The following is a 24,048-nucleotide window of genomic DNA, read 5'->3' on the forward strand; positions in this document are numbered from 1 at the left end:
ATCTAACATGCTGTTTTGTCTGTCTCTTCCACTACAAGTAAATCTCCATGAAAATTTTATTTATTGATGTAGCCTGGCACATAATAGGCATTCAATAACTATGCGTTGTATGAATTTAATTACTTTTGCCCTCCAGTTTTACTGAGGTATAATTGACAAACTGACTGGATTACTATGAATCTAGGATGCTTCTTAGCTGGTTGAACCCAGGAGAGGGCTGAAGAGATCTTGAACTTTTCAGGCAGATTTTTAATGTAGATCAGCATCTCCTCCTCTCCCTCCCCCTTTTTAAGGCAGCTCTCTGCCCTCCCTGGGGCTTGAACTCATCAACCCCAAGATCAAGAGTGTCATGCTCTACAGATTGAGCCAGTCAGGCACCCCTGATCAGACCCCTTTCCCCCACAGTTCCTTGGGTCAGTCTCCCAGAGGAGTTCCTGGTTCCTCAACAGTTGGTCACAGACAAGTCTAACTGGTCCTCCTTCGGACACAGAGGATAAATACGACAAGCGGGAGCAGCTGAGCTCAACTTTGACCAGGAGTTTCTCCCCTCCTTTCCTCACTGCCCAGTACGTGACTCGGAAGGGATTTCAATACCAACAGCCGTCTCTTCCAACCTGGTTGATTCCATCGGGCAAAAGGAGGAAAGATTCCTAACGAAGAACCCATCGCCATACCGGTAGAGGTCCAACGGGCTCGAGGGCTTCCCCTTCCGCTCAGGGGCGGTCAGTTGCAACTCTGCGACTATCGCGATAGAAGGGCGAGATCGGCGCTGGCCCTTTAACAGCCCCTTCCCGAGGGCCTGCCCCGCGCGTGCGCACTGCGGTTCTGCGCTTGTCATCATGGCGACGCGGGGCCATGTGCAGGACCCTAACGACAGGCGCCTCCGGCCCATTTACGGTAAGTGCCTGGGGCCAGCCTGTTGTCGGCCGGACGCGTCGAGGGCTGTTGAGGCCAGGGCGAAGGTCCGGGAGGGGCGCTGAGGGGGCGGGCGCGGAGCTGGCGGATGCGGGGGGCTGACCGCGCGGGCCTCTAGGCCTCAGCCACTCGCCTCGCGTAGGCGCCGGCCGGGCCTTCCTGCGCCCTGCGGTGGCAGCGGCGCAGTCCAGGCAGCGTCAGGTCGGCAGAGCTGGCCCGACGTGCAGGCCCTGTGAGACACACTCTCGCTGGGACGTGCGCTGCCCGCAGGCTGCGTTGTTAATGCCACACCAAAGAAGACTCAGAATCTCATATGGATCCCAAGCCAGGTGAAAGCTGGCTCCGGCGTGAGGGTGCGACACTCTTATTTGAGGGAAAATTCCTCACTGAAGACTTTTTACTTCCGAGAACCCGGTCTAGGGGGTTGTCTAACTAGCTGTGCTCGGTGCACATGGAGAAACAGGTCCAAAGGGGAAGGGGCTGATGCAAGGTCACCGAGATCGAGTCAAGAGCAGGCCGTATTGGAGGCTCCCAATTTAGAGCTCTTTGGTGGAGAAACAGCTGCTCTGGGAGCACGTGGGAGGCGGGGTGGGGGGGGTCGTGGGCCCAAAATAGCGGTGAGGAGACAGTGTTAGCTCTTGTCAGAGGGGCCTGCAGGGCTGCTGCAGGGCTTTTCCTTTTTGCAGCTTCCCTTGTGCTTGCTAAATGGATCCCCCTCCTTAACGCCCTCAGACTTTAAGACCTTGATGTCACCCTCCTACCCGGCTGTGAAAAATCAACAGATTTGAGTCAGGGAGAAACACCTTTTCGGTAACCGAGATGATCTGTAATTGAGCAGTGGCCCTTTCCCTCTCTCTCCTCATAGATGCTTGGTTTATCTTAGTGAACAGTGAGGAAGGCTTCAAGGTCAGTGGTTTTTGCCAAACTAGACCTCGAGCTTATAGTGTAAATGTTACTAAATGGAGGTTTCTCTCCACATGGCTGAGATCATTCAACTTTTTTGGAGGAGGGGGTGACTTTATTTCTGGCACAGTTGGTCCTGCTTTTAAAATTTGTATGATGCTTTACTCACATCTCATTTGATTTTAGCAGCAACCCTTTGAGGTATGAAATAATAGCGAATGTGTGTAGACCGATCATTCTGTCATTCTCTGTTAATTGGCCCTTAACATGGCTTATCTCATTTAATATTCACACATTCTCCTGAGGTGGGTAGTTTTTTCCAGTCCTGCAAATCCGTCCCCCGCTTTTTTCTCCCCACAGATGAGGAAAATGAGTCATTGTTGATGTTGTCTAATTTTCCTAAGGTCACTCAGCTAGCATTTGATGGAGCTGGGATCTGAACCCCAGTGTCCCAAGCTCACCCTCTTCCCCATTGCTAGAAAACACCTTACTTTGAGCTGAAGGCACTGACTTGCCCAAGGTCACACTGGTGGTGAGTTGCAGAGATAGGTTTCCCCGTGGTGTTTGTTACCATACCCTCCAGTATATATTTTCAGAGGGCAGGGATGAAATAAGGATGATTGAAGGGAGGAACTGAATCTAGCCAGGGTTCACAATTTCTGGCTTATTATGACTCTGCAGCAGGAGCTGCCTGCAGACTTTTTTTCTTTTAATTTAAGATTTTATTTATTTATTTGAAAGAGAATGAGAACATGGGAGGGGGAGGTTCAGAGCGAGAAGCAGACTCCCTGCTGAGCAGGGAGCCCAATGCGGGACTCCATGATCATGACCTGAGTGGAAGGCAGTCGCTTAACCAACTGAGCCACTCAGGCTCCCCCACCTTTTTTTGTTTTATTTATTTATTTAAATAATCTTTTTACCCATCATGGAACTCGAACTCAACCACCCCGAGATCGACCCTGAGATGGAGTGGCGTGCTCCTCCTACTGAGTAGCCAGGTGTGCCCTACCCCCACCTTGAAACTAAAAAGATTCGGCACTTTCCCTTTTTTTAAATTTAAATTCTAGTTAGCTAACATGCAGGACAGTATTGGTTTCAGGAGTAGAATTCAGTGATTCATCATTTACGTATAGCAAACACCCAGTGTTCATCATAACAAGTGCCCCCTTTAATACCCATCTAGCCCGTCCCCTACCCACAAGATTAAGTACTTTTTTTTTTTTAAAGACTTTTTATTTACTTATTTGACAGAGATCACAAGTAGGCAGAGCAGTAGGCAGAGAGAGAGGGGGAAACAGGCTCCCCGCTGAGCAGGGAGCCCCTTGCAGGGCTCAATCCCAGGACCCTGAGATCATGACCTGAGCCAAAGGCAGAGCCCTAACCCACTGAACCACCCAGGTGCCCCTTTTAAAGATTTATTTACCTATTAGAAAGGGAGAAAGCACTCAGGTGCTCGGAGGAAGGGGGATGTGGGTGGGGGGAGAAGCAGAGGGAGAGGGAGAAAAAAGATACCCAAGTAGGCTCTGCATATGGAGCCTGACTTGGGGTTCAGTTCCAGGATCTCGAGATCATGACCTGAGCTGAAATCAAGAGTCTGATGCTTAGCTGACTGAGCCATCCTGGCGCCCTCAAGATTCGGTATTTTTGAGAATAATTGGATTTCTAAAATTGGCTCTTGAGGACCAAAGAAAATACTTTGGCATCCCATAAGTCTTTTAGAAATAAGTGTTTTGAACTACCCAGTAAGAAAAACCTTGTTCATTTCATGTTGCTAAACGTTATTATATGTTAACTAGAAGTGACAGGTTGTATTGTCAAAACTGAAGCCAGAATTATGTAGCTTTTGTTAAAGTTAAATGGGAAGACTATTAGAAGCTTTCAAGAGTTCCAAGGCAATTAATATCAATTGGCAGGAATAGGAAAAGAGAGGGTACCAGCTGCCCTTGACTAATGCACTTTTGACCTCCAAACTTTGGGAAAGCCCCTGCTTTTGTGTTTGAATATATTAGTACCCCTAAACCACTGTTGTTCCTTGAATTCATTAGCTATTAAATAAAAAGTTATATTTAGTAGGTAGTGCTTACCCACCAGCCAGAAGTTCAACAACTGTCAGCATTAATAGAGTGCTTATTTGTATGCTAACTGTCCAATAGGTAGTAAGATTATTGTGATCATAGTAGTAAACTAAAGGCTGGTGATTAACTTGCTCAGAGTTGCAGCTGGTAAGTTGTAGATCTGGATTTTGAACACATTTTACTGAGTTCAGAATTAGCAGCATCACTATCTTTGTACAGCATTATTTGTACTGTCAAGGTTTTAGCATTTTACAGCTGTTGGAAACTTGCCTGTGACCTCAGCTTTGCTGAATATTGTTTAGGGTAGACAGGACTGTATGGGTGATTAACTGTGAAATTGTGGTGAGTTGAGATGTGATGGGTTGAAATTACGTTTTCAGTGTTTAGGTTTGGAATAACTTTTCAGAAAGCTCATTAGTTGAAACAATTTCAGAGTGCTTTTTGTTACTCATAAATTGGTTTAGGTATTATATTTTTAGTGTTTGAAAACCACGCCTGACCTTACCAGAACACCTACTTTATTCATTTTCATTTTGCTAAAATTACTGTCTTGTGCTATGTGGTTCTTTACAGATTTTGTACTCAGACATGACTTGGTGAGCCCAGTGCCTTTTTTCTACCATTATTATTAAATTAAAAATGTTTTTAGTGGTTGGGGGACAAGCAGGGTGGAAGTGATGGTCAGGTATGGCATGTCATAATGTGTAGAATACAGGAAATGCTAGGTAAGCAGTTGTAAAATAGAGAGGTTTCAAAGAAAAAATATTTCCATAGTTTTTAGAATGCACATACACATTTTTACTTACTTTCTGGAACACGATCTTTTGTTTTAATCTTTTACTGACTTCCAGTCTTGCCATAGTCTGGGTCAGGTGTAACATACTTCCTAGCTGTGTTTCCTGAATGATAATGACTTCTTAGTGAGTTAAGACGTTTCCCTTTGGTACCTGGCCAACTCCAGGTAATTATTCTGCTATAGTTCATTAGTAAATGCTTGTTAAGTCCTCAGTCCAATGTGGTACTTACTCTGAGCCTTCTGTTGGGCATTGTTAGCCCTGCGAGTTTTGTCCTGTTTTCCGTCAGGAGTGGTAGGGCATCTTGGTGAGTGAGGATTAATCTTGACCTTCTTTAGAAAAGTCACTTGGTATAACCTGTTTTCTTTTTTTGAAATTATGACCATTTAAAAGGGTCTGACTTAGACCTATACATTCTAAAGCATTTTAGACTTAAACGAATGATTTTCATGCACAGAAAATTCTTAGAAGAGCAGTGCCTGGTTGGCTCAGTCCTTAAGCGTCTGCCTTAGGCTCGGGTCATGATCCCAGGGTCCTGGGATTGAGCCCTGTGTTGGCTCCCTGCTTGGTGGGAAGCATGCTTCTCCCTCTCCCCCTGCTTGTGTTCCCTCTCTCGCTCTCGCTCTCTCTCTCTCTCTCTCTGCCAAATAAATAAAATCTTAAAAAGGGGGGGAGGGGCAAATGTAAGCTGTGAGGTGATTGGTTAAGAGGCATCATTCCTTTTTAAATTTAACCCTCCCAGCCATCTTGGGAGTAGTAGGTATTTAACAATATTTGTTGACTGAGGGAATGTTTAACCTACAATTTGTATTCTTGGTAAAAGCAAGGCTCCTATTCTAAAGCATTTAGAATTTTAAGCAAAGATGGAGCTATGTTGTATTCAGTCTTTTTTTTTCTAAATTGTAGCAATATCTTTAGTAGTCTTTGAAGCTCTTCTAGGAAGTGGAAACATTGTAGGTTGTCATTTTAGCTGCTTTAAAGAATTTCACTACAGCTGCAAGCACCCACAGCCTAAAGCCCTGCTTGCTTGCTTGCTTTCTGGCAAGACTGACTCTTTTTTTTTTTTTTTTTTTTTTTAAGGATTTTATTTATTTATTTGACAGATAGAGATCACAAGTAGGCAGAGAGGCAGGCAGAGAGGAGGAAGCAGGCTCCCCGCTGAGCAGAGAGACCGATGTGGAGCTTGATCCCAGGACCCTGGGATCGTGACCTGAGCCAAAGGCAGAGGCTTTAACCCACTGAGCCACCCAGGCACCCCTGACTCTCTCTTTTTAAAAGTAAGCTCTATGCCTGACATGGGGTGCAAACACATAACCCCTGAGATCAAGAGGCGCATGCTCCATAGACTGAGCCGTGAGCCAGCAGACACCCTAAGACTGATCTCTTTCTTACTATCAGTATCCCTAATTGTGATTGGACAAATTAATCCCAGGGCCTCTTCTACCCGGCAGGTGGACAGGCCTGCCTGTGTCAGGGTCTACTGTTGTCTGCATATGTAAGGAAGAGTCAACTTCTCTTCAAATTGTTACCCAGGAAGGTGGCTGGCTCAGTCATTTAACAGATTTTGATAGTCTGTTGCCAATAATTTAACCCAGTATTTCTCAAATTTCTATCATTCTTCTAACCAGTCTGATGATTCCAGCTTTATTATAGTACTATCTGTACTATTAATTACTTAGAATTTTTCTCTAATTTGATTTTTAACTTAAATTTATTTTAAAATAACCTATCGGGGCACCTGGGTGGCTCAGTGGGTTAAGCCTCTGCCTTCGGCTCAGGTCATGATCTCAGGGTCCTGGGATCGAGCCCCGCATCGGGGTCTCTGCTCAGCGGAGAGCCTGCTTCCCCCTCTCTGCCTGCCTCTCTGCCTACTTGTGATCTCTCTCTCCACTAAATAAATAAATAAAAATCTTTAAAAAAAAGAAAGTAAAAAAATTAAAATAACCTACCTTTATCATTAATGGAGTACCTGTTACTTAGGCTGAGAGAACAAAGTGGTAAAAATAAAAGATGAAAACAAAACAATGTTGTTGAAGTTTTAACTAGATTCTGGTATTTGTGTAGCTGAATCTGAAGTCTATTCTTTGCTGTTAAAAGAAAAAACATTAGAAAGTATTAAGAGGTGGCTGGCTCAGTTGGAAGAGAGTTCAACTCTTGATCTTGGGGTTGTGAGTTTGAGCCCATGTTGAGTGTAGAGATTACTTAATTAATTGATTGATTGATTGATTTAAAAAGATTTTATTTATTTGACAGAGAGAGAACACAAGCAGGGGGAGTGGTAGAAGGAGAAGCAGGCCTCCCTCCGAGCAGTGAGCCCGATGTGGGGCTCAATCCCAGGACTCTGCGATCATGACCCAAGCTGAAGGCAGCCGCTTAACGACTGAACCACCCAGGCGCCCTGAGAAAGAGAATCTTGAGCAGGCTCCACACCCAGTAAACAGCTGGATGTGGGGCTCACTCTCATGACCCTGAGATCATGACCTTAGCCAAAATCAAGTTGGAGGCTTAACCTATAGAGCCCCCAGGGGCTCTGGGATATCATTTTTATTGACCTGTTTTCTCCAAGGGCTACATAATTTATATTCTAGAGTCAGGAATGAAAAATGAAAATAGACTTTTCCCTTCTAGGCATGTAGGAGGGGGGAGCCTGACAGCAGACTGGCTGAAATAGTGATATAGTGGAGTGTCTTAGTTAAACTTTTGGGTGCAAGGAGCAGAAACCCATTGACACAAGCTCTCGTGAAGGGGGCTTGTTGTAAACCCTGGTGGGAGCCTAGCGCAGGAATGTAGTGTTCAGGGTTTGATGGAAACTGGAGAGCTGTCAGGATCTAAAGTTTTTTTTAAGAGTTTTAAAAATTTATTTATTTGTCACAGAGAGAGCACAAACAGGAGGAGTGGCAGAAGGAAAAGCAGGCTCCCTACTGAGCAAGGAGCCCAATGCGGGACTTGATCCCGGGACCCTGGGATCGTGACCTGAGCCAAAGGCAGACACTTAACCGACTGAGCTGTCCAGGCATTCCTAAAGCTTTTTTCCCCCCTCCCAATTTCCCCTGGGCTTTTATCTATGTGTGTTTATTCTCTGCTGGGTTCTTCAGACTGCCTTTTTTTTTTTTTTTTTTCTTTTTTTCCTTACTCATGAGTTTACCCAGGGTTCACCATGTTGGCTTTGTGGCCACACCAAGATGTGATCTCTCCCTACAAGCTTCAATTAGTTAGCACTTCCCTGACCCCAATCCTTTGATAAAGATAAGTGACATTTTTAATACTTTCATAAATGTTATGTGAATGAAGAGGTGAGATAACTCCTTTTCTTTACTCCACATCAACTAACTTGCATCCCCTAAGGCTTCTTCAAAATGGAAATTTTGGAGCTGCCAATGGTAATGTCAGACTCAAAATATTTATTTCCTTCCAAATGAGGTTCCCATAGTTTCCTGACTCTTGCTTTGTGACTCAGTGTTGCAGTTATAGTTTACTAGGGAAGAAACCTGATATACCCTTGGGTCAAATATCCACCCCATTGGGTGTAGTTCCAAGGTCTAGACATGGTCATCCTATCCTGCTCCTGCAGTAGACGCAGTGGGAACCATTCCCAGAGAAGAGGGCATGGGCAGGTAGGTGTAGAGGGAAAAGTTAAATGCCCTTGTAGTCCTGACCCCTGGTCTCATCCATTTATGGGCAGATCTTCAGAACTGGGTTCTCATTACAGATGTCTAATTACTCTTCAGGGTATGCTCAAAGAACCTGGAGTCTTGGAATGAGGCAGAAGTACCTTAGAACTGACTCAGAAAGAGATCAGCCCAAGAGAAAGTATCCTTTATTGAGCTGAAATAAATGTCAGGTATTTCCCGTAAGGACAAATGATGTCCTATTGGCTGAGCTATTTAAGAAAACTGGTGTTAGATATTTGGGTAGTTAGGCCAAGATTGTATGCTTTTAGTGTTTTCTGGTTCTCTAGTTTCTCCACCCGAATATTAGGTGTTTTTTCTAGACTGCAGTTGCATCCATAGCGAGTACATCTGTCTTTGACCTTCCTCCCTAGATTGTGATTATGTCCAGAGTAGGGCTTCTTAATCTCTTCACCTAGCATTCTTGGTGTTCATCTGTGTTATGGCATTGAAGAAAGACTGAAGAGATGAAACTCATGGGTTCCTGTAGCTCTGTTTTAAGTTTAGTTTAGTATTCATTGGAGGAAAATGGAATTCGTTAGGTAAAATGATAGTTTTTCCGTTATTTGGGGCACTCTGGGCCACCAGTGGCATAGGTTATTTGAGTTGTTTATGCTTCCTTTGTCCCTTGCTGATTTGGGACCTTGATAGACAGAGTGGGACCATAAGAGGTAGTAGATTGTGAACTGGCCTGCATTCAGTCATCTTTCTATAATTAGAATTGACAGCTACCACCCTTGTTGCCCACCTGTAACACTTCTTACTTTCCTTCTCTGGAAATGAATCTTTGTTTGTGTGTATACACGTGCACACACACACACACACACACATTTTATTAATGTGCCTTATTTGTTAGAGCAGTTTCAGGTTTACAGAAACATGAGGGAAAAATGCAGAGTTCCTATGTATCCCCACAATCCGACTCCCTCCCCCCAGTTTACTCTATTGTTAATATCTTGCTTTACTATGGTACTTTGTTTCAGTGGCGGAGCCACTACCATAGGTCATTGTTGTTTCTTTTTTAAAATATTTTATTTATTTATTTGAGAGAGAGAGCATGAGAGGGGAGAAGGTCAGAGGGAGAAGCAGACTCCCCATGGAGCTGGGAGCCCACTGCAGGACTTGATCCCGCGACTCTGGGATCATGACCTGAGCTGAAAGTAGTCGCCCAACCAATTCAGCCACCTAGCGCCCAGGTCTCTTTTTTTTTTTTTTTTTTTTAAAGATTTTGTTTATTTGTTTTTGAGAGAGAGTAAGCACAAGCAGGAGAAGGGGCAGAGGGTGAAGCAGATTCCCCACTGTGCAGGGATCCCAATGCAGGATTCGATCCCAGGATCCTGGGATCATGACCTGACCCATCCAGGTGCCCTGATAGGTTATTTTTAACTGATGTCCATAGTTTGCTAGTTTACATTAGCATTTATTCTTTGTGTTGTATCTGTGTGTGTGTGTGTGTGTGTGTGTGTGTGTGTTTTAAAGATTTTATTTATTTGACAGATGGAGATCACAAGTAGGCAGAGAGGCAGGCAGAGTGAGAGAGGAGGAAGCAAGCTCCCTGCTGAGCAGAGAGCCCGATGTGGGGCTCGATCCCAGGACCCTGAGATCATGACCTGAGCCAAAGGCAGAGGCTTTAACCCACTGAGCCACCCAGGGGCCCCTATTTTTTTTTTTTTTTTAAGATTTTATTTATTTATTTGAGAGAGAGAGATCACAAGTAGGCAGAGAGGCAGGGAGAGAGAGAGAGGGGGAAGCAGGCTCCCCGCTGAGCAGAGAGCCAGATGCGGGGCTCGATCCCAGGACCCTGGGATCATGACCTGAGCTGAAGGCAGAGGCTTTAACCCACTGAATCACCCAGGCACCCCTTCTGTGGGTTTTGACAAAAGTATGATGACCTATATCCATCATTACATAATCATACAGAATAGTTTCACTGCACTAAAAATCCCCTGTGCTCCACCCATTCATCCTACCCCCAGCCCCCGGTAATCCCTGATTGTTTCATTGTCTCTATACTTTTTGCCTTTTCCAGAATGTCTTGTAATTGGAATCATAGGGTATATAGCTTTGTCAGATTGGCTTCTTTCACATAGCAATATGCATTTAAAGTTCCCCAGTGTTTATTTGTCCTCATTTCTTTTTATCATTGAATAATATTTCGCTGTATGGGTGTATCACAGTTCGTTTATTCATTGGCCCATTGAAGGACGTCTTGGTTGCTTCCAGGGTTTGGTAGTTGTGAATAAAACGGCCATAAACATTGGTGTGCAGATTTTTGTGTGGAGGTAAGTTTTCAGCTTATTTGGGTAGATACCAAGGAGCACGATTGTTGATCACATGGCAGAGTATGTTTAGCATTTAAAGAAACTGTCAGACTGTCTTCCAAGGTGGATGTACCATGTTACCTTCCCAGCAGCACTGAGTGAGAGGTGCTGTTGCTCCATGCGCTCACCAGCATTTGATCCGTAACTTATTTTGAGTTATCTGTGCCTCATCTGCCCCGCACTGATTTGGGACCTTGATGAGTGAAGAGGGATCAGGTAGTAGTAGTAGTAGTAGGTTGTGGACTGACCTCTTTTAGAATTGACAGCTACCACCACTTCCCATTTATGACACTTCTCATCTTCTTCTAGATCTTCTCATCTGGAAATGAATCTTTGCTTTTGTTAGACTTGGATAATAATTGATTCCTTTTTTTCCTTACCACAATTTTATAACAGGTCTGAGAGATGACTACAGGAATATAAGATTGTATTCTGTACCATCCTAGCCACTTAGAGTTAAAATTGGTACCATGTTTTTAATACTGAATTAAAATACTTTATGAAACATCTCATACCAGCCTATGCATTTTTTTCTTACTTGTCAAAGGAATATAATAACTATCATAATTTGTTTTCATAGATTATCTTGATAATGGTAATAATAAAATGGCAATTCAACAAGCAGATAAATTGTTGAAGAAACATAAGGATCTTCATTGTGCTAAGGTAAGGTCATTTTGCTCTTGAGTTACTTATATTTGGTGGGTTATATATTATAATCTTAAAAGGGAAAAAGTGTTAAATCTGTTTAGTGACTCTGTTTTTTCAGGTTTTTTTCCCCCCAGTTTTTTTTTTTTTTTTCTTTTCTTTTTTTTTTTTTTTTAAAGCAGGCTCCATGCTTAGTGTGGAGCCAAACGCAGGACTTGAATTCACATCTCTGAGATAAAGAGTTGCACACTCCACCAACTGGGCCAGCCAGTCACCTCTTTAAGCCATTTATTTTTCTGATTACTTAAATGCCATAAATAGTATTTAATTAAAAGCTAACTATTTGTTTCTTTGGATATTTTGGACATAATTTAGCTAATTTAATTATCTTATATTGATAGGCTTCTTTTTTTAAGCAGTGTTGTGCTTTTTCTTTATTTTTTAGGTAGGTTCCATGCCCAGTGTGGGATTTAAACTCACAAACTTGAGACTGAGCATTGTATGCTCTACAGACTGACAGCCAGGTGCCCCTGTTGTGCCATCTTAATATTACTGAAATAGAAAAGAATCTTTTTTTTTTTTTTTTTTTTTTAAGATTTTATTTACTTGACAGAGAGACACAGCGAGAGAGGGAACACAAGCAGGGCACGTGGGAAGAGGGAGAAGCAAGCTTCCCGCTGAGCAGGGAGCCCAGTGCAGGGCTCGATCTCGGGACCACAACCCGAGCTGAAGTCTGATGCTTAATGACTGAGCCACCCAGGTGCCCCAGAAAGAATCTTGATGTGCTGAAATTTTTAGTAAAATATGGTTTACTTGATTAGCAGCCTAGGTGTACCTTACAACTTATCTTGTGTTTTCAAGTTGGCCTTCTTTGGCTCTTTTTTTTTTTTTTTTGTTAAGATTTTATTTATATGACAGGGAACACAAGTACAGGGAGCAGGAGAGGGTCCCCTCTGAGCAGGGAGTTTGGCTTATATTTTCATTTCTGTCCTTTTAAAACTAATGTTTTTCCTGTGTATCAGGTTTTAAAGGCAATTGGTTTACAGAGAACTGGAAAGCAAGAGGAAGCCTTTACCTTGGCACAGGAGGTGGCGGCCCTTGAACCCACAGATGACAACTCGCTACAGGCACTGACTATTCTTTACCGGGAGATGCATCGACGTGTGTTTCTTTTTCACTGTTTTTAATACTGAGCTGAAGTTTTTGTTTCTTTCCTTTTCTTTTTTCTTAAGATTTATTTATTTATTTTAGAGAGAGAAAGCATGTAAGGGGAGGAGGGCAGAGCGAGAGAAGAGAGACACTCTTAAGCAGGCTTCATACCCAGCTTGGAGCCCAAGGTTGGGCTCCATCTCATGACCCTGAGATCATGACCTGAGCTGAAATTAAGAGTTGGACTTAACTGACTGAGCCACCCAAGTGCCCCAAGCTTTTGTTTATTTCTGATTGAGTTCTGTATTTGTTTCTTTTTGTATGTTTGTTTTTTTAAGATTTTGTTTATTTGTCTTACAGACAGAGATCACAAGTAGGCAGAGAGGCAGGCAGAGAGAGAGAGGGAAACAGGCTCCGAGAGCCTGAGCAGAGAGCTAAGCAGAGAGCCCGACGTGGGGCTCGATCCCAGGACCGCGGTATCATGACCTAAGCTGAAGGCAGAGGCTTTAACCCACTGAGCCACCCAGGCGCCCCTGATTTCTGTATTTGTTCATTTGACTTATCACTCATGTTTTGAGTGGATGGCAATAGGCAAAATAATGCATTGACCAGGATTTACAAAGACCGCAGGATATTTTACATGTATAGTACCCTGAATTGGAATGAAAACTTGAGGTCAGTTTATGACATTTTGATTTACTAAATGGAAGAGTTACCCTTTTTTACTATTTGATATGGAAAATTTCAAACATAAAAAAACCAGAGCAGAATAATAAATCTCACTATCCACCTTAAGTGATCATGTCACATGGCAAATTTTATCTGTATCCCCTCCCCCTGCTAGATTATTTCTAAGCATATTCTATGTAGTCTACCATTTCACCTGCAAATAAAGTTTTTTGTTATTAATTTCTCAAATCTTTTATTATGGAATGATATATATCTTCCATAATACATATTACAGAAGGCACATTTTACATAACACACTAGAATACTTGGTATGGAATAATGAACATTCATGAATCTACCAACCAACTTAAGAAACAGAGCATCATCTATACTGACAGATTCCTATGTGTTCCCTATCAGTTTCACTTCCCCTTTTACATTCCAGCAGGTACTTGCTTTACTGAATATATTTTATTATCTTGCTTTTTTTTTTTTTTTTAAGATTTTATTTATTTATTTCACAGACAGAGATCACAAGTAGGCAGAGAGGCAGGCAGAGAGAGAGAGGGAAGCAGGCTATCCGCGGAGCAGAGAGCCCGATGCGGGGCTCGATCTCAGGACCCTGGGATCATGACCCGAGCCAAAGGCAGAGGCCCCAACCCACTGAACCACCCAGGTGCCCCTATTATCTTGCTTTTAAAAAATCTTTATCACATTTATTTTTCTAAGTAATACTTTATTAATTTTGCTCAGTTTTGACTTAAAAACTTTTGCCCTCGGGGCACCTGGGTGGCTCAGTCGGTTAGGCGTCTGTCTTCAGCTCAGGTTATGATCCCAGAGTCCCAGGATTGAGTCCACATTGGGCTCCCTGCTTGGTGGGGACTCCGCTTCTCCCCATGCCCCTCACCCAACTTGTGCTGTCTCTCATTCTCTCTCAAATAAATGGGTAAAATCTTAAAAAAAAAAAAAGTTTTGCCCTCAAACCATCATGTTGTGTACCTTAAAGTATACAATTTTTGTCAGTTATTCCTCAATAAAGCTGGAAAAAATAAAATTTTGCTAACCTAGTAGAAAGAAATGTTACTTTATAGTTTTGTTATTCATTTTTTTTAAAGATTTTATTTATTTGAAAGAGAGAGCGCGCACTCGAGCAGAAGGGGAGGGGGGAGAGGGCGAAGCAAACTTCCCGTTGAGCAGGGTGCCCAATGTGGGGCTCGATACCAGGATTCTGGGATCACGACCTGACCCGAAGGCAGACACTTACCTGGCTGACCTACCCAGGTGCCCCTTGTTTTTAATTTTTAAAGACAGAATTTAAGAGTTGGGGATTATATCTGACTATTTAGGGATTATGTTGATTTAGAGATACAGTTTCTCCCCGTGTTTTTTAAAAAATCATTTATTTCACAAATATGAATGTTTCTCTGTGAAAAGTATTGTATCCAAGTCAAAGATGAAAGGGGGTCTCTCTGCCCCTGTGTTACTCACAGTCCATAAGGGGAAATTCATGGGTAACTGGTTGGCTCAGTCAGTAGAGCATGTGACTCTTGATCCTCAGGGTCGTGGGTTCAAGCCCCACATTGGATGTAGAGCTCAATTAAAAAAAAATAAGGAAATTCATGAAAGGACTGTATTCTACATTATGTGTTAATAAATGTTTTAAGAGACTTATTTACAAAATTTTAAAGATGGCAGAAGGAAGCTGTGATCAGACTCGGTGGAGGTGCAGAGATGGTGTTCAGGGAAGGATTACATTTGAACTTTTCACAGTTCCTTGCAATGAGGATAACATTTGGGCTGGGTCTTGGTCTTGGATGATGTTCACTGAGTAGAAAAGAGAGGAAAGGAGAATCCAGGCAGAGGGAACAGAGTAAAGGCGTGGGGAGGTATGATACAGCACAGGGGGTTGTTCAGCGTGCTGGAACACTAAGTGCTGCGGGAAATAAGTACGAAGGTGACAGAGAGGCTGAATCCTGAGGGGTCTTATTTATATTGTAAATGTGTTGGGAGGCCTGAGCTATTTCATGCTTAATCAGCTAACACCCAACCAAGAGAAGAGTAATGATCAGATGAGGCAAAACAAATACTTTCTTCTTCCTTAGTGACAAGAGACATCTATTTCCTCCAAAGAGGGGAAAAAATTAAATGCTATTAAGATTTAAGGTATACTTCATGGGCGCCTGGGTGGCTCAGTGGGTTAAGCCACTGCCTTTGGCTCAGGTCATGATCTCAGGGTCCTGGGATCAAGTCCCGCATCGGGCTCTCTGCTCAGCAGGGAGCCTGCTTCCCTCTCTCTCTCTCTCTCTCTCTGCCTGCCTCTCTGTCTACTTGTGATCTCTCTCTGTCAAATAAATAAATAAAAATATAAAAAAAAAAGATTTAAGGTATACTTCAATAATTAAAGAATATCCTATTTCTCTTTATCCTAGCGGAGTTAGTTACAAAACTCTATGAGGCAGCTGTGAAGAAAGTTCCCAATAGTGAGGAGTATCACTCTCACCTCTTCATGGCTTATGCCAGAGTGGGCGAATATAAGAAAATGCAACAGGTAACTTGATTCCAAACCTCCGGGATTGTGGGATTTGCCATTAGATACAAGTCTCCTTAAATGCGACTTAATTGTAGGAATGTGTGTGCATGTATGTGGATGTTTGCATCTGTGTGTAGAGCTGAATCTGTGTTTGTGTGTGGAAATCAGGCAGATACTTTCTTTGTGTTTTGTTTTTTTTTTTCCTTTGTGTGTTTTAAAGATGAACTATATTCAGGTTCTTTGTTTTATTTGGGGGAAATCTGGTTGTTCTTTGGTGTCCTGGTGCTATGCTTTCTTTGGTTCCGGTAAGTTGGCTTCAGATTGTCCCAGTGCATGAGATTGCTGTTGTATTTTCAGAAAATGAGCAGAAATCCCAGAACAAAAAATGAACAGACTATAGAAAGATTAAAGTTTGCATCTACTTTGTAAATTTAACTCCTTGTAGCCTGTTGAGATTTTTAAATCCACTGGGGAAAACTTCCCACTCTTTGGATATTTGTCTTTTTTGCCAGAGGTAGCTTATTCTCCAGTTAGCACATTTTTGATGTTCCATGTATTTAGATGCATGTGAAGAAGTCCATTTGGACTAGTGGGTGGGTAAAGTCAACATCCCAGAGAAGTGAGACTCTTAAGCCCATAAAGGGTTATGATGTCAAACTAGTATTTTTTTAGAAATGGCTTTGTTTGTGGTTATGATTTTTTTCTGAAAGCAAGGCTTTCTTACTTGTGTTTTGTTTTGTCTTATTCTTTACTTGAAATATCAGACTATCACAGTAGATAAATTAGGGAGCATGGAAGGTACTATATTAATATAAATCCTTTCTCCTTAAAATTAATCTTTGTTTATAAAAGTTTTTAAATTACAAGATTTTTTTTTTCCCCCAAATAAAAATTTTTGAAGGTGTTTTATTTACTGATGGATTTTATTCTCAGGAAAAATATGCAGAGATTATAATTTTTCTTTTAATGCAAAATGAGTATATATTTTTAAATTGGCAACAGTAACATGTATGTATGTAAATCTTTAATATCATTTTTACTAATGTGCTTGCTTCGGCAGCACATATACTAAAATATTTTTACTTCTAGGAATATGTTTTAAGTAAAATATATTAAATGTCCATTAATACAGGTAGAGTTAAAGGAATTATGCTTCATCCACATGGTAGAATAAAATGCAACACCCCACTTCCCCTCGAATAGTATTATGTCTCTGTCTTATATCTCTAAGGGAATGTACCAAAATGTTACCAGGATATAGGCCTATGATACTTTTCTTTCTCTTAATTTCTTTTTTTTTAAAGTATATGTTAATTTTATGATCCCACAAAACATATTTTTGAACTATGTTTATTATATATACATGCAATAAAATAAAAAGGACAAGTATGTGCAATGACAATATTAGGGTAAATTTTGAACGAAGGAGAAAATAATCTGCCACTTGAACAACTTTTTTTTTAAAACAGTTGAACTTTACATGTTGGCAGAGATACACATATACTTTTGCATCCTGCTCTTTGGAGCCACTGCTTTGATGTGGCTTAATAGTCATTGTAGCTGTAGCTTGTTATTTTGTTGTTTGTTTTAAAGATTTATTTATTTGAGAGAGAGGAGAGTGAGCAAGAGAGAGAAGAGGATCAGGGGGAGGGGCAGATGGAGAGGGAGAAGCAGACTCCTCAGAGCAGTGAGACATGGGGCTTGATGACATGTGGCTGGATCATAGGACTCTGGGATCATGACCTGAGCCAAAGGCAGACACTTAATCAAGTGAGCCACCCAGTCACTCTGTGATAGCTTGTTTTAGATTATTCCATGCTAATATATTGGAAGAATGGAGCATTCTGGTGTTAAATGTTTCAGAATGAAATGTCTTATTTTTGTTTTACCTCTTTTGCTGCTTAAGATAGTTACAGTTTCTTAGTTTTTGTGTATGTTTATTTTGAAAGTGGTATGTCAGTCTGGGTAGAAGGTAGTTTACAAATTAAATGTCATGTTTCTTGAGGGTAAGCATTTCTGTTTTGTTCACTGTGGAACCTCAGTGCCTAGAATAGCATCTACACAATAAATTTTTGATAAATGATTTGCATTAACTTGTGGAGGTAAAAAAGAGAGGGAAGCCAGGGAATCAGAAAACTTAAGGATTTCTGCTGTCCCAAATGACATACATCCCTGGCAGGTAATATTTAAAATCATCTTTTTTTTTTTCTTTTTAAATATTTTATTTATTTATTTGACAGAGAGAGAGAGAGAGAGAGATCACAAATAGGCATAGAAGCAGGCAGAGAGAGAGGGGGAAGCAGGCTCTCCACTGAGCAGAGACCCCGATGCAGGGCTTGATCCCAGGACCCTGAGATCATGACCTGATCCAAAGGCAGAGGCTTAACCCAGCCGCCCCTTAAAATCATCTTGAATGAAGATTTGCTATGGGTTCAAAGGTGATTGGACTTTTCTTTTTCTATAAATGACATTCCTTCGTTCATTTGTTTTTTGACGTTCCTGTATTGAGTCTCCAGTTCACGGTAGTGTTTTTTATTTTTTAGTTTTATTTTTAAAAAAGATTTTATTTATTTATTTATTTATTTGATAGACAGAGATTACAAGTAGGCAGAGGGGCAGAGAGAGAGAGAGGAGGAAACAGGCTCCTGGCCAAACAGAGAGCCCAATGCGGGGCTCGATCCCAGGACCCTGGGATCATGACCTGAGCCGAAGGCAAGAGGCTTTAACCCACTGAGCCACCCAAGTGCCCCTTTATTATTTTTTTTAAGATTTTATTTATTTATTTGACAGAGAGAGAGAGCACAAGCAGGGTGAGAGGGAGAGGGAGAAGCAGACTCGCTGCAGAGTAGGGGAAGCCTAATACAGGGCTGGATCTCAGGACTCCGGAATCATGACCTGAGCTGAAGGCAGTGGCTTAACCAACTGAGCCACCCAGGTGCCCCTCACAGCCATGTTTTTTAAACTTGTGTGTCTTCAGAAGTTTTCTGTATCAGCGGAGTATCAGTGTTTGCAACATAGTATAGGGTGCAGGCATGAAATTTTTGTCTTATTTTTTTTGTATGAAAAGTTCATATTAATTTTATATTCTCCTTTTTTATTTCTGTATGTCATTATAAAAATGTTTTCTTTCCCCAGATGATCAAGTAAAATTGGTTTTCTAGCACTTTTCATTCCATTCCTCCAGGGTTTGGTGTTAGAAGCAGGGACCTTAAGCCATCTTAGACTCTCCTTTTTTTCTTTATTCTTTTTTTTTTTTTTTTTTTAAGATTTTATTTATTTGTGAGAGAGAGAGGGAAAGCAGGAGAGAGCATGAGCAGGGGGAGGTACAGAGGCAGGGGGAGAAGCAGACTGTCCACTCAGCAGGGAGCCTTAGTCAGGGCTCCATCCCAGGACCTTGAGATTATGACCTGAGCCAAAGGCAGATGCTTAACCAACTGACCCCCCACCCCCACCCACAGGTGCCCTTTACACTCTCCTTATTCTGTATTGTCCATTTTGTCTCTAAATCATCTTGACTCTTTCTCTACAGTGTCTTTGAGGTCTCTTTGCTGTTTGATCTACCTCATCCTGGTTTAGTTCCTCATTGCCTCATCTCCTATTTTTTTCCTTCATGGTACAGCTAAAATACTCTTTCTAGAAGAATATAGATGTGTACATGTAACTCCCTTATTCTATATAACAGACTCCTTTTTGAGTGCTTCACAACCAGGTTATCTGTTACCCTTTGGCCCTTTCCCCCCACCAGTCCTCTTAATCCTTATTTATAGCCAAACATCCTATTTTTTCTTGTCAACATGTCTTTTCTTTCTTTAATATTTTTGTTCAGATTCATTTTGCTTCTACCTGGAATTGATTCATTCATTTAGCCGCTCACCCCAAATGTTTGTATTTGTGTATATGTATCCTTAACCCCATCTTTGCCTGTAGACATTCTGTTCGAGCTTCAAGGTTCATGTGAAAGACCGCTACTTTGAAGAAGACTTTATGATTAAATTCCCTTCCCTACTTTCCTTTCAAGAAAGAAAAAGAAAGGAATGAACAAACTTAACCATGCCTTTTTTGGAGACAAAAAAGCATTGTATTTTTGTATAGGATATTTAATTTTTTGCCAAGTATTATTTTAGTCATTTGAATATTTGTCTTATCACTTTCCCTGGCTTTTAAGTGTGTTTGGGACCAGGACTCAATCTCTGTATCATGGGCAGGTATTAATAGACATTTCCTTCCACTTAATAGGGACTCCATGTAATTTTTCAAGTGGATTGAAGATAGGCAAAAGATTTTAAAAAATTTAACAGTGACAATTAGCTGAGTTCTTAGAATTGATTACTAATTGGCTAATTATGGACAGATTCTCAGTTATACATGAATAGATCTGTTTTGTTCCTTGTTGCCATGTCCCTGCTTTTAAGTATTTCAAATTATACATTTCACAAAGAAAGGGTTCAGTTCTAGTTAATGGTATTTTGAAAGAACCTGATTATTTTCCTAACCTAGGAATTAATATTTTTTTAATAATGTCAGAGTTAAGTTTTCTGCTTTTAAGTATAAATATACTGTCTGGATTTTTTTATTTGTTTTACTCTAACTGGTTAGTACAGTATTTTTAGGTAAGTTTGTTGGTGTACATTCATAAGCCAAATTGTGTTTGTTGGTAGTCTGTCAGAAGCATATTGGATTACTGTGCTTTCCAAAAATAATGGCCTTTAATTTGAAGAAATCTGGTTCAAAAGGTGAAATATTCCTGATGATATAAAAATTCACCTTTGTGATTACCTATATTGGTATCCATAGAGAATATCCATCAAGCCACTAGGCACTTAAAGTAACTCTCTAGATCTCTAATTGCCCTCTGTATGATGTTTTCTAAATTAAGTATTTATGGCTCTCTGTCTTTCAGGCTGGCATGGCTCTATATAAAATTGTCCCCAAAAACCCTTATTACTTTTGGTCTGTGATGAGCTTAATTATGCAAGTGAGTATGGCATTTAGAATGGCATTGAGATTTGTTTTTATTTTTGTATATAGTTATTTGTCCTTGTCTTCTGAACAGCTTGGGTAATGTGTTGCATCATGTGTCAGACAGGGACTTTACATACTGTCAGTTGACTTTTTGAGTTGGGGGGTTTGGTATTTATTCCTCATGAGTTGGTATATCAGTTTATTTGTGTGTAGCACAGACTGTATTTCCCCTGAATCTTAGATCCATTACTGGGTTATTTGATTAAGTATGAGCCTCGAAATATTTGATATTTTGCTTGAGGGTTTTCTTTAAGACAATACTGTTTAGTGAACATGTTATTGAACTGGATGGCCTTGTTTTACCAATTCTGGTTTTTGAACCTCAGTTTGCTCTTCTGCAGAATAGAGATCCTTATCTCCCAGAGCTACTGTCAGGACCAAAAAGGAGATAGTGTGTAAGAGAAGATGGAAAGAAAAGAGTTAAAATGTAGCCGTTAAGTCAGAGAGGCTCTGGGTGCAGACAGGTTTACGTTCATATATTGGATTCAGGACATGTCTTAGAGACATGGGGAATCTCTTAGTTTAGCTACGAAATAAGCATGATAGCTACCTTGAGCTACTGAGCTCTGAGCAGAATCTCAGGCAATGTTAAAATTATTAATATGCTTTGATTTTAATTATCAATCTAAGATAATCTTAATTTTTGAAACTAGTTAATACTAGGCTGTATAAATGGAAGGTATTGGCCTTTTCCCTCCAATATGTGAGCATCTCAGAAGGACATCTGAAGGGCTTTTCTCTTCAAACACCTGATGATACCTTTTACATATAATGAGCAGTATAGGCATACGCCCTCTTAACATAGTTCTAGAAAAATGTATGAATAACCTATTTAAAAGTTAGGCCATTTAAAAGTTTATTTTAGTTTATATAGGCCATTTAAAAGTTATGGTGGAAATCTGGTTTGTCAAAAATGTATAGAATAAGGAATCTTTAACAAATCTCTTCTAAGGCAAACCACTCTAATGTGTCTTCGTGGCAAGTTCAAATTAGGTCTAATATTTGACGGGCTGGACTGATAATTATGTGCTGGGGTCACGGTAATGGTCTGCCTGGTAATATAAATAGTGCAAGCGGGGGAGAAATTAGAATGAAACATTTACTTTTTGTCCTATAGTCTATATCGGCACAGGATGAAAACCTCTCAAAAACGATGTTTTTGCCCCTTGCTGAAAGAATGGTAGAAAAAATGGTGAAAGAAGACAAGATAGAGGCCGAGGCTGAAGTGAGTAATGGAAGTCCTACAAAAGCCCTCCTTTTGTATTCACATGAGTTTGATATTGCTACAATATTATGTATTATAGTAGTATAGTATTATAAACTGCTGTCTTACTCCAGAGAGAGCTGGGTCCTCATTCTTGCCTTTTGTATAAATATGAAGTTTTAGGCTTAAGTATAATGAACATTCTTACTGCTGATTTCATCTCATTTGAAGATAGTGTTCTTTTCTCTTGATATTTTAAAAATTAAATTAAAATTTAGTTTTTTTAAGTAGGCTCTATACCCACAATGGAGTCCAAGGCAAGGCTTGACTTCATGACCTTGATATCAAGACCTGAGCTGATACCAGGAGTCCAACATTTAACTGTCTGAGCCACCTAGATGCTCCTAGATAACTTTTTAAAAGCATGCAAACGATTGTTCTTATTGAAAAGTTTTGATCGTTGCATTTCTTATTTGTTTCTTTTGTAAGGTTGAACTTTATTATATGATCTTGGAACGTTTGGGAAAGTACCAGGAAGCCTTGGATGTTATCAGAGGAAAATTAGGAGGTAATTTTTAAAGATTTCTTAAAGTTTTTTTTCCTTCTATTTAAACAAGAAAAAAATATTTTTAAAGACTTCATTTATTTATTTGAGAGAGAGAAAGAAAACAGAGAGGAAGCACAGCTGGGTGGCAGAGGGAAAAGCAGACTCCCTGCTGAGCAAGGAGCCTGACTTGGGGCTTGATTCTAGGACGCTGAGATCATGACCTGAGCAGAAAAGAAGGCAAATGCTTAACTGACTGAGCTACCCAGGGTGCCCCACACATGAAAAATATTTATTGTGGAAAATTTCTTCCTTATACAGAAACATAAAGATATAAAGACATAAAAAAATCACTTGTTTAATGTTCTTTAAGATTTTCCTGTATGTTATACATTTACTTCTAGAAAATATTTTATTTTTTAAAGATTTTATTTATTTGTCAGAGAGAGAGAGGGAGACAGCACAAGGAAGGAAACAGCAGGCAGAGGGAGAAGCAGACTCCCTGTTGAGCAAGGAGCCTGATGTGGAACTTGATCCCAGGACCCTGGGATCGACCCTGTGCCAAAGGCAGACACTTAGCAACTGAGCCACCCAGGTGTTCCTAAATAATATCATAAAATTGAAAATAATTCATGGATTCAGTAAATTTAAGATGTGTGAAAGAAAGATTATACCCCAGATCTCCAGTCTTTTGTCCTGTAGGTTCTTTGCCAGTTAACTTGTTCTGTGTATCCTTCTATAGATGTACTTTTTCCCTCCTTCTTCTTCCTCTCAGTTTTTTCTTTCTTACTTTTTTTTTTTTTTTTTTAAGATTTTATTTGTCAGAGAGAGTCAGTGCACAAAGCAGGGGGAGTGGCAGGCAGAGGGAAAAGCAGGCTCCCCTCATCAAGGAGCCCAATGTGGGACTCCATCCCAGGACCCTGGGATCATGACCATGAGCCTGAGTTAAGCAGATGCTTAACTGAGCCACGCCACCCCCAAATCACAATTCAAATCGTGAATTGAGAACCTACTCTACCTAGCTCATAGAGTAATCTTACTCAGTTGACACAATGTTTCTTTTTTCTTTTTTCTTTTTCTTTTTTTTTTTTTTTGCAGTCTGAAGAATACTTTATAGACCCTACTATGATACAAACTTCAACCCTTCCCTTGTCCCTTCACAATCAACCCTCCGATAAGATAGCTAACATTGTAGAAATCCCACATTTTGAGATCCCAGGAGTGGGTTGACACAATGTTTCTATTAAAAAATTTTTTTCTTGAAGATCTTTTAAAATTAATTAGTGTTTATTTTTTAAGATTTTATTTATTTGACAGAGAGCATAAGCAAGGGGAGTGGCAGGCAGAGGGAGAGGGAGATTTTATTTATTTATTTATTTATTAGGGAGAGAGCAAGAGAGTGAGTGTGAGCTGGGGGAGGAGCAGAGGGAGAGAGACAAGCAGACTCCATTCTGAGTGTGGAGCCAAGTGCAGGGATCAGTCGCAGGACCCTGAGATCTAGACCTGAGCTGAAACCGAGTTGGACGCTTAAACAGCTGAGCCACCCAGACACACCAAGCTTTCTTTCTTTCTTTCTTTCTTTTTTTTAATAAGCTCGACACCCAAC

General features: G+C 40.8%; 1 protein-coding gene across 2 annotated transcripts in view; it reads left to right on the forward strand.

Moving 5' to 3' along the window:
* The first annotated feature begins 798 nt into the window (after window positions 1–798).
* The window catches only part of NAA25 (N-alpha-acetyltransferase 25, NatB auxiliary subunit), a 66,952-nt gene continuing 43,702 nt past the window's right edge, over window positions 799–24,048 (forward strand). For both annotated transcript variants that reach the window (XM_032876254.1, XM_032876255.1), the window contains exons 1-7: window positions 799–897; window positions 11,257–11,342; window positions 12,347–12,485; window positions 15,572–15,690; window positions 20,573–20,647; window positions 21,812–21,919; window positions 22,388–22,466. In XM_032876254.1, coding sequence (XP_032732145.1) covers window positions 840–897; window positions 11,257–11,342; window positions 12,347–12,485; window positions 15,572–15,690; window positions 20,573–20,647; window positions 21,812–21,919; window positions 22,388–22,466 — 664 coding nt within the window. In that variant the 5' untranslated portion in view covers window positions 799–839. The remainder of the gene's footprint in view (window positions 898–11,256; window positions 11,343–12,346; window positions 12,486–15,571; window positions 15,691–20,572; window positions 20,648–21,811; window positions 21,920–22,387; window positions 22,467–24,048) is intronic.

Source organism: Lontra canadensis, unplaced genomic scaffold (genome assembly GCF_010015895.1).
Source record: "Lontra canadensis isolate GAN:19392208 unplaced genomic scaffold, GSC_riverotter_1.0 scaffold58, whole genome shotgun sequence".
In the NCBI taxonomy this organism is placed as follows: domain Eukaryota; kingdom Metazoa; phylum Chordata; class Mammalia; order Carnivora; family Mustelidae; genus Lontra; species Lontra canadensis.